This window comes from Impatiens glandulifera, chromosome 1 (genome assembly GCF_907164915.1).
Source record: "Impatiens glandulifera chromosome 1, dImpGla2.1, whole genome shotgun sequence".
NCBI classification, from domain to species: Eukaryota; Viridiplantae; Streptophyta; class Magnoliopsida; order Ericales; family Balsaminaceae; genus Impatiens; species Impatiens glandulifera.
In genome coordinates this window covers 46,861,797-46,871,952 of record NC_061862.1, presented here as the reverse complement: position 1 = coordinate 46,871,952, position 10,156 = coordinate 46,861,797, and the positions used below count along the sequence as shown (strand labels likewise).

The following is a 10,156-nucleotide window of genomic DNA, read 5'->3' as shown; positions in this document are numbered from 1 at the left end:
CAGTTTATGGGTACAAGAAAGCAGCATAAAAGTCACCTGAATACCTTGTATCAGATTATTGATAGGAAAATCTCTGTAGAAGATAGTCGCGAGCTGATAAGGGTGGTCACAAAGGTTGAGGTTAAAGAAGCTATGTTTAGTATTTAAGGGAATAAAAGCCCGGGTCCTGGTGGGTTTAATGCACAGTTCTTCAAAGATAATTGGTCGGTTGTGGGTAAAGACGTTACTGATGGAGTTCTCGAGTTTTTCAAGAACATGAAGATGTTAAAGCAATGGAATATAGTGGTCCTAAACTTGATCACCAAAACCGCGGTACCCGAGAAAGTACAAGATTTCAGACCAATTTCCTATTGCAATGTGATTTATAAAATAATTTTAATCATTTCTAAATGCTTTAAAAATGTCATAGGAAAAATAATAAATCTTAATCATTCTACATTCATCCCCGGTAGGACAATCTCTCATAATATTCTTCTCATGCAGAGTCTATTAAAAGGCTACGGGAAAAAGAAAATATCCCCGAGAGTGGCTTTCAAAATAGATATCAAGAAAGCTTTCAACTCTATTAGATGGGAAGCCATTCGGGACTTTCTGGTTATTTTTGTTTTTCCTATGATTTTTATCGATTGGATTATGCAGTGTGTTTCATCATCCTACTTTGTTGTTAGCGTCAATGAAGTCCACGGAGGCTATTTCAAGGGTGAAACGGGGTAAGGCAAGGGGACCCCCTATCTTTTTATCTTTTCATAGTTATCATGGCGATGTTTGAGAGCATCTTCGCGATGTTCCGAAAAAATTGTCCATACATCTTTCACTCATTCTGTGAGGTAGAGGAGGTAACACATTTATGTTTTGCTGACGATTTGTTCATTCTACCGCACGCAGACGTTGATTCCATTAAAACTATTAAGGTTGCACTAACATTCTTTTCTGAGGTTACAGGTTTAACTATTAATGAAAGTAAAAGTGTGGCATTTTATGGAGGCGTGAAGGATGAAACAAAGCAGGACATCTTCAACATCATTGGCATCAAGGAAGGTAGTTTTCCCATAAGGTACTTAGGAATTCCGTTAACCGCGAAGCAGATCGAGATCTCACACTGCAAGCCGCTGATTGAAAAGGTAAAAAACATGATATCTGGTTGGGCAGCGAAAAAACTTTCTTATGTAGGGAGGATCGAACTTCAGATGGTCATTCTGAAGAAGGTAATGAAGGAGTTCGACACGCTGATGAGGAACTTTATCTGGGGCAGTAGTGGAAGAGGAGGAAAGAAAGTCAAATGGACCGCTCTCTGAAAACCGAAGGACGAGGGAGGCATCGACTTGAAGAACTGTATCGAGTGGAACAATGCTCTAACCTTCAAGCATCTGTGGCCTTTGGAGCGCAATCAGGAGTCACTATGGATCAAATGGGTGCATAGGAGGTTTATGAAACACGAAACCTACATCTGGACCGGCAAAATTCACGAAGGTATGAGCTGGTCTCTAAAAAAGATTCTTAAACTAAGAAGCGATATTGTAGATCTTTACGACATCCGGCTAGGGGACGTGATAGGAACTTTATTCTGGCACGACCCCTGGTTCGAAAACCAACCTATCATCCACAAGAAGGAGTTTCAAAATACCCGTATCAGAAGGGACTACGCAAAAGCGAAAATTAGATACATCAAAGACGGGAATTGGAACTCGCTCCTGAGAAGAATTTCAGAAGGAAAGAGGATAGTTGATCATATAAGTAACATACAACTACACGACAGACTGAATATTCATGAATGAAAAGCTGAGGACAATAGGAAGCTGGTATCGAAGAAAATATTGGAGGTAACTCGGGAAAAAACACAGAAAATAGAATGGGCTCCTCTTGTATGGTCAACGAAGATTATCCCTCGATACCAGTTCATCTTATGGCTCGCCTTCTGGCTAAGACTCAACACTCGTGATCGTATCAGCAAGTATATGAGCATCCCGAACACGAGTTGTCTTCTATGCATAAGAAATGAAGAAACCATAGATCACCTATTTGGGAGCTGTTGTATTACTTCAGAGCTTTGGGACAGATTCTATAAAAGCCTAGAACTGATCAGTTTCCCGAGCGAATGTAATGAAATCAAAGAAACAACACTACACAAAGTCAAGGGAAATAGATTTGCAACAAGCGTGTTCAAGTGCGGCTTTAGAGCAATGATGTATAACATTTGGCAAGAACAAAATTCAAGTGTATATGACAGAACCCGTAAGAGCATTGAAGAGTTATGGAAAGATATTGTATAGGATTGCTGCGCCCTCGCGGGAACGTGGAGAAGAATTTCAAGCACGAAGCAGAACTGGAATATCTATAGAAACTGGAATTTACCGTTTTTTGAACTCACTAGAATTGAAAACATTGTAATCAGATAATTCATTTACGTTTTTAACTTTTATTCAGAATGTTACAATTTCAAAATCATTATAGTCCTGTTTAGAATGATCTCTTAAACTCGTTTTTTTTTTTCCAAATTTTGAGAATTTTTAATGAAATGACGCTAAGTTGTTTTTCTAAAAAAAACTGACTATTCATAGTAACCTCGACTAATAGCCTAATGAATGAGTTTTCCATGATAATTTTTGTAATTAAATGTTATGTAATTCATTTCAAGCTAATTAATTCACTACAAAATAACATGAAGAGAACTCAATGATTCTTCAACCAAGCCACACTAATTACGAAGGTGATTACTTGTGAATTTATAAATGAATATGTCCACTTTCTAAAATATACAAAAGGTGAGATCTCACTTTAGTATCCTTGATGCGATATGATATCACATCCAATTTCCAGAAACACCTATTTTGGAATCGTCGTGAAGCACTCATGTTCCAAACTTTGATTTTTTTTTTTTTTTTTTTTTGCCTTTACTCTCTTCTAATTTGTACCATATATATTCAATTTGTACATCTTATCAAAATCATTAATATATTTATTTATTCATAAAAAAAAAAAGTTCAAATTGTAATTGAATACTTTATATTATTTAATGGAAAACAGCATATGTATGGTCAATTTTGTGACAAATTAAATATCACTCTCAAGAAAACTCAATAAATTTATATAAAAAAAACTTTTTTCCAAATTTTATCAATGTGAATTCATTGATATCAATCATATTAAAAATTGAACTTAGTGAGAAATAAATCAAAATCTTATTGACAATTTTTCATCAAGATTCGAATTCATAAAAATAAACAAATGAGTTTTAAAATATACTGAACAAACATATCTAAAAGAACAATATTTAATTTTTCCCCAAGCTCAAGAACAAATGTTATAATCAATAATAGTCGTAGTTGGAAGCGTTAGGCGAATATCATTGAGTAATGCCGCCTTCTTAGCTAGTAAGCTAGCCGACTTAAAAGTTCAGATTGGCTGCCAATCTTTACGGATATCAAAAGCATAATTGATCTCGAGATAGCACTTTCCATCGTCGTCCACAAACTACACCATAGTAAACACGATCAAGGAAGGTATAATAACATTTATTTATAATTACTAGTTTAAATTTGCAGGCTTTAGACACAAAAGGAGATAGATGATCGATCCTTGATCGACTAGGGTTTGCAATTTTAATGTCCTTGATAATTTGGATTGCACATACATGTAATAATTTAATTCTTGAAAATGACTTGACCCTAACACATGTCTCCATCTGGGCCCTAAACAACCATACCCACTAGTAATGACAGCTTATATAAAATAGAGATAAGTTAAAGTTATTGCACATTTGAACCATTTGGTGTTAACAAATATGTCAATTCTGGCGGATAAGTGTCGGGTTTTTGTAAAATGAATAAATAAATATATAAATAAATAACTGCAATCATGCATTTTGAAAAGTCTCAATATTACAAGGAATTAACTACATTTATTATTGTCACTAACTTTGGAGAATCATGTATAGTTAAGTGTTAAATCACAAATAACACATAATTCATGTCTTTAAGGTGATAAATTGAATATTAAATCTGAATCTTTAAAAAAATAGATTTTTTTGTGTGTGTAAATAATTAATTTGTTAATAGGGTTCTTTATTATTTCCTAACTTTTGAATTTTGTTTTGTAATAATTTCAGTTTTTTTTCAACTTACTCTTTTATATCACTAAAATCAATCTATATTACAAATTTCCTTGTTTATCTTTATTACCCGTTAAAAAAATTAATAACAATTTTATTTCCTAAAATATTTAAATCAAATTTATCTTTTAACAAAATGAAAGGTAGTAAATATATAAGTTTTTTTTGTAATAAAAGGTTTATTCATTGGAGGAGAATGGCAGAGTCCCCACTTCACTTAAATCATTATATTTTGAGTTAAAACTGAAAATGAAAATTTATTTTTGTTACAATGATAAAAAAAACAATTGTGATTTTTTCTATATGTCCTTCCGGGTCAAGTCACACCCTGTTCAATTTGATCTCGGGTCAAACCACTCCCATTGAACTCAATCCATGGATTGAAATTTTCATAGTAAATAAATAGATAAAAAATAGTATTTTTACTTACCTTAGTTCTAGCCACATATGAACCTCTAGCAAAAAACCCAGAAGGTGTTATCTCTTCTCCCATTTCATGTGTATAAGGCTCCACCTGTGGACTGAAAGTCCCAAGCATTTCCTTTGTATTATCCACTGCCAAATATCATGATTATGATGATGTTTAATTACACATAATAAGTATGAATCAGACACTAATCTTAAAATACCCACCTTTAATCCCCGTTTTCCAAACAGTGTTTGAATACCTTAGACCTGAAACAATGTTGTTTCTAACCTCAAATGTAAACTTGAGACTGTAACGGCTACCCTCTTTCAAACTAAACCATACACCTTTTGGTTTTCCTTCATTTGGGATCGGAAGAATCATATCAGTTCTGCCCGGAGACTTTATTGCAAAACTCAACACCTTTACTTCTGGATCAACTGTTTCTGCTAGATCAATTGATGAAAATTAGAACTACCATGGACGGATCTATCTATTGATCTAACCAAATCAAAACATTACCCCCAATTGACTCAATGTCCACTGTTCCAAGTAATTGCTCCTTCCACTTCCTTAAGCTTTCATCATCCTTAAATTCACCCAACAAATTGTAATTGCAATTGAAACCAGGAGAGAAAAGAGAGAAAAAAAACAAACCTTGTCTTTCTCAAGTTGGGCTTTAAGGGTGCATTGCGGACCCAATTCTATCTTTTCATCATCTTCTTCATCGTTCTCCTCCTCAGTGTCAATTGAATTAACCATGTTCATCTTTCTACAGAGCATTTCCTCTGTAATTCCATCTTTTCCCTCTATTGAATTCTCTTCAAGACCCAATTTTTGGGATAACCCAATGTCTAGAGACATCACAATTAAGAACAGTAATAATGTACCAAGAAAAAAAAGGATAACCCTTTAAGCTGGTGCTGAAATTGAAGTTGAGAAATAAAAGATTTTTTTTAGGGAAAGAAGAAAGATCGTGAAGATCACAAACTGAAATAAGAAGCTGTGTTGCATGCACGAAAGCTTATGATTGGTTGGATGAAATGGTACCAGGTTGGCTAGAATTTTATTGGATGAGTTAACATGTATTTGGGAACAGGGGATCCTGGCCAATGAACTCGTAACCGTTAAACAAAACCCATTATTATATTGCTAAATAGGATGGGATTGTACAAGTCAACATGTTGTTTCTTTCCATTTCCACCCCACCCCCACTATCATTTTCTTTTTTAGAATTAAAAATTTACTTAATATTATATGATTATGAATTAATTAATTTTTTTAAAAAGGTAATTGATATAATTGATGTTATTGTTTAAATCATTACTATTTTAAATTGACATGTAACAACAATGGAGGATAGCAATGATGTGGAATTATTTCAAATAATCTTGATTATTTATAAGGAAATGAATATTTTATTTTTGAAGAGGAGTAATTATTAAATAATTATTTGGATTAAATTGTTATATTTTTATATTAAATATTTTATTATTTTTTTTGAATTAAGTAAAACTAGAATGACACCCATATTCATATACTCATAGTAATACTCATAGTCATGACCAAAGTTGTCAAAATCGCAAGTCAACTCGTAAACTCGTTCGAGTTTGCGAGTCGACTAAGCGAAAACGATTTAAGAGTCAAACAAACAGGTTTATAAACAAAATCGTAATAAAGTTGCGATTTAAATCGTTGAAATCAGAGTTATCGAACGATTTTACCTTATAGATTCTTTTGCTTGTAGATCTAGTTATGTGAAGAAGAAGAGTAAGAATCGAAATTGTGTTAAAGAAAATGAATCGATTTACCAAGGAGGATAGAAAGTAAAGATGGCCATCTTCAAAGAATAGTGTGTGAAAGGATTGTTATTTTATTGTTAGAAGAAAAGAGTCTTTTTTGAGGTGCCGCAACAACAATGGGAAATGGAAAATAAAGACAGAATGAAAAGTAGAAATAGAGAAATTAAGGTTTTTAAATTAATAATATAATCTTTAAATAATATATATATATATATATATATTATTTTAACTTTATTTAGTTATTTATTATTTTAATATATATTCATAAATATGAGTAATTAAATTTCATATGATTTTTGAATAGACAATATATTTATATTATAAAATTTAAATTTGTTAAATATTTTAGAAATATTAATTTTTGTATTAAATATTTATTTTGACTTTTTTATATATGAATTGAATATATATTATTTTAAAATTTATATTTTTTATTATTAATGTAAATAAATATTAATTTAGGTAAACTCTTACGATTTTGAGTAAAATCTAGATTTTACGATTTTACATATGTAAAACGATTTTACGTAAACTCTCGATTTTAACGGTTTTGGTCATGACCCTCCGTTTCAACTCAAAATGCATTATTCGAACTTGTGACATTTTGATCTCTTAAACCGACTCTTACTACGGAACTAATTTGTGAGTTATTTTAAAATTAAATATTATAAAAATAAAATAATATTTTAAATTTAAAATGATATTTTAATAATTTATTTTAAATAATTAAGTTTTTTTTTATCAAATTATTTGTTTTTAAGTAAAAAATAAAGATCTATAGTTTCAAGATAATGCGATAAGGACAGTTCGTCTAATTTCTTTAATTTGTGTATATCAGTTATAACTTTTAGATCCAAATGATTAGATACAACATAATGATGTTTATATTTCAGAATTCATAATTTCCTATGTTAATCCTCATCTCTATTTTTGTAAGGAAAAATATTAATTAAGTTCTACCTTAGACTTTTTTAGGATTTATTTTTGGGTTTTTTAAATAAATAAATAAATTTGTTGGATGAATATGTAATTATTTAGAATGAGTTATTTAAATGTTTGTTTATATTTAAAATTTAATAAGAGTAAAGTAAAAATATTTTATTATTTTAATTGATCAATAAAATAATTTGATTATGAGAACAATAGTATATAATATGATGTAATTGTTTTTTAAAGTCTAGAAAATCAAATATCAAGAGCTCCTGATCTTGTATTTTTTGGGTTTTTTCAAAAAACATATGTTTGATAAAAAAAATTATTTGAATTTTAGTTAGTTCAATTATTAAAATTTTCTTTTTATATTTAAAATTTAAATTGATAAAAATAAAAGTAAGAATATTTTAATTGAATAAATGGGTAATTTAATAGTTAGGTTGATGAGAATTTATAAATAAATAAAAAACCTCAAAAAAATCTTAAATATACCCCTAATAAAATTCAGATCAAACATTCTTCCATAGAAAAGAAAATATTGTTAATTAAATACAAGCTGAAGAAGAAACTCAAAAATTATAGAGAGCTAGTTTTGCTCATGAATCATGATTATGATAAAAAAAAACAACTTTTAAGTTGATCATAACTAATTTAGGAACCTTATATTAACCATGAACTTTGTCACCATTTTGGAGGTTTCCTTAAGTCAAATTAAGCCGCAGGCTCCAGGTGCTGCCCTTCCGTCAATTCCTTTAAGTTTCAGCCTTGCGACCATACTCCTCCCGGAACCCAAAGACTTTGATTTGTCATAAGGTGTCAACGGAGTCCTAAAAGTAACATCCGCTGATCCCTGGTCGGCATCGTTTATGGTTGAGACTAGGACGGTATCTGATCGTCTTCAAGCCCCCAACTTTCGTTCTTGATTAATGAAAACATTAAGTATGGTATTAATCAACTTATTATACCATGAATTACTTGGTTATAGAGAAACATAAGAATTTTTTTAAACAAGTGGGCTAGTTAGAATTCTAAAAAGTCCTTAAGAAACAAGAATCAACAATTATAATTTCCAAACATTAATATAGAATTTCTTGACATACATTTTACTTGTTTAATTACTTAAATGTGAACTTTATAAAGAAAAATAACGCGACAACCACAAATGACATTATCTTAATAAGCGCGACTCTTTTAGATCTACCACTAAGAAGTCCAGAAGAACCAATCTTGTTTCCTATTGCAACAATGGCAGCCAAAAGTTTCTGCCAAAAGAAAAAGAAGAAAATTTCTTATTGGTTCAACTGTTAACCCAAGTTGAAGCAACAAAAGAAAATTATGGCATATTCCTTACACATTTCTCACCATCTGCAAGGGTTCAATTGGTTCCCTAAAGAACATCTCGACATTTCTGAATCAGATATAACATTGTGAAACATAACAAAACAAAATCAAAGTCGAGCCAAGAAACTAAGTATGGGATTTAAATCTGAACTGATTTTCTCACCTAATGACCACTTTTCCTTGATAAACATGGCATATGTGGAAGCTAAAGCCCTCTCCAACAGGTATATGAGTGTTCTTACATTCTGCTTCCAAATTAAAAAAGATGAAAAAGAACGGAGAAATGATGAAGTTTTCAATGATTCCATGAATTGAAATTAAGAAAACAAACCTAATTTCCAAGAAACACCAATAGTCAATCCATCCTGAATTGTGGGTTGCACCACAAACTCTATGTTACTGTTGCCTAAACTCATCATTAGACTGTTGAAGAAATTCAACACTTGCTACATTTACAAAATAAAAAGTTCATTTTTTCAGAAACATATACACTCAAAAAACAAAAAATGGTAGATCCTTATTGTACATATACCTGTTTTCCATTGAACTTTTGTGGACTAGAGATAAGATTTGATATACAACGGCATTCTTTTGCGATTATGTCAGATATATCGATGATATTTCGCTTCCTTATTGCAGTGTAAAGCTTGAGGACTGTTTCCAAAGCTTTGTGGCTTTCCTCCTCCCCTGATCCTGAATGATCTCTCAATGAAAATGAGATTATGGGTAAGCTCAAGGGCCTTAGCCGAGGAAAGGAAATGGCTAAGGCACTTTCATGTGGTGGAGCCATGGTAAATGGTTTGAAGTTGACATGATAATAAGAGTTTCTTTTATAGGAAATTCTTGTGAGAATAAAATTGGAGAAGGGATGAGTAGAAGATGGGGATGGTAGAGAAGCATGACATATCATTTTAATCAAATCAATCTTGAAATGCAATAAATATGATTCCCACTAAGCTCTAATAGTTTTTGTATGTTGTGAGAACAAAAAAAGAAGTAAAAAGCACAAACTAACATTATAATAATATTAGGTGGGTGTGATGTCTAAGAGCTCTTTGATGTTGGATTTTTAATCTCATCTTATTTCTTTTAAACCATTTAATCATTAAAATTTATCAATTAAAATATCAAAATATATTAATTTTATTTTTATAAAATTTAAATTAAAAAATACATTATACTAATTTTTCATTCTATAGGATTTTTTATCAAATAAAACCCAACATCAAACAAACTCAGACATCGTTTGATCTCGAGTTTTTAGGGTATTTTTTTTGAAGTTTTATTCAACGAAACCCTTATTTGATAAAAATAAAATAAAATTATTTGAGTAAAAAATGTTTTTTATATTTAAAATATAAAATTAATAAAAATGTAGTAAGAGTATTTTGATATTTTAATCGGTGAATAAAGTAATTTGATTATTAAAGTAATTTGATTATTAAAATGACATTGTTATAATGAAAATATAATTTTAGAAAACTCAAAAACTTGAAAAAAAAAAAAAAACATATCAAACAAGCTAAGGTTCTGTATGCAGTAGTGGCAAGCTAAGGATCTTAGCAT

The 10,156-nt window shown here is 30.6% G+C and overlaps 2 protein-coding genes across 3 annotated transcripts; both read right to left on the bottom strand.

The window, feature by feature from the left end:
- Window positions 1-3,171: 3,171 nt before the first annotated feature.
- Window positions 3,172-5,586, bottom strand: LOC124920922 (rho GDP-dissociation inhibitor 1-like). 2 transcript variants are annotated; one of them, XM_047461511.1, is made up of 5 exons: window positions 5,172-5,586; window positions 5,037-5,103; window positions 4,742-4,963; window positions 4,539-4,663; window positions 3,172-3,471 (listed from the first exon to the last, which is right to left on the bottom strand). In XM_047461511.1, the coding sequence occupies exons 1-5, from the start codon at window positions 5,376-5,378 to the stop codon at window positions 3,394-3,396; spliced, it is 699 nt and encodes a 232-aa protein (XP_047317467.1). In that variant the 5' UTR covers window positions 5,379-5,586; the 3' UTR covers window positions 3,172-3,393. The 2 variants fall into 2 exon arrangements, with proteins under 2 accessions (XP_047317467.1, XP_047317468.1); XM_047461512.1 differs by having other exon boundaries at window positions 4,742-4,960; window positions 5,172-5,576.
- A 2,971-nt stretch (window positions 5,587-8,557) lies between these two features.
- On the bottom strand, window positions 8,558-9,380 carry LOC124926842. The gene is made up of 4 exons (XM_047467156.1): window positions 9,123-9,380; window positions 8,922-9,036; window positions 8,754-8,835; window positions 8,558-8,657 (listed from the first exon to the last, which is right to left on the bottom strand). Exons 1-4 carry the CDS (start codon window positions 9,378-9,380, stop codon window positions 8,597-8,599), a joined length of 516 nt encoding a protein of 171 aa, XP_047323112.1. The 3' UTR covers window positions 8,558-8,596.
- Window positions 9,381-10,156: the final 776 nt, after the last annotated feature.

What these genes read in the sequence shown, in the direction of transcription:
- LOC124920922 (XM_047461511.1), bottom strand. Translation starts at nt 5,378, where the DNA reads ATGTCTCTAGACATTGGGTTATCCCAAAAATTGGGTCTTGAAGAGAAT. An exon ending in TTGGAAAACGGGGATTAAAG is followed by an intron (nt 4,664 to 4,741) that starts GTGGGTATTTTA and finishes GATATTTGGCAG; the next exon opens with TGGATAATACAAAGGAAATG. An exon ending in CATATGTGGCTAGAACTAAG is followed by an intron (nt 3,472 to 4,538) that starts GTAAGTAAAAAT and finishes ACTATGGTGTAG; the next exon opens with TTTGTGGACGACGATGGAAA.
- LOC124926842 (XM_047467156.1), bottom strand. Translation starts at nt 9,380, where the DNA reads ATGGCTCCACCACATGAAAGTGCCTTAGCCATTTCCTTTCCTCGGCTA. An exon ending in AAAAGTTCAATGGAAAACAG is followed by an intron (nt 9,037 to 9,122) that starts GTATATGTACAA and finishes TTGTAAATGTAG; the next exon opens with CAAGTGTTGAATTTCTTCAA. An exon ending in TGGTGTTTCTTGGAAATTAG is followed by an intron (nt 8,836 to 8,921) that starts GTTTGTTTTCTT and finishes ATTTGGAAGCAG; the next exon opens with AATGTAAGAACACTCATATA.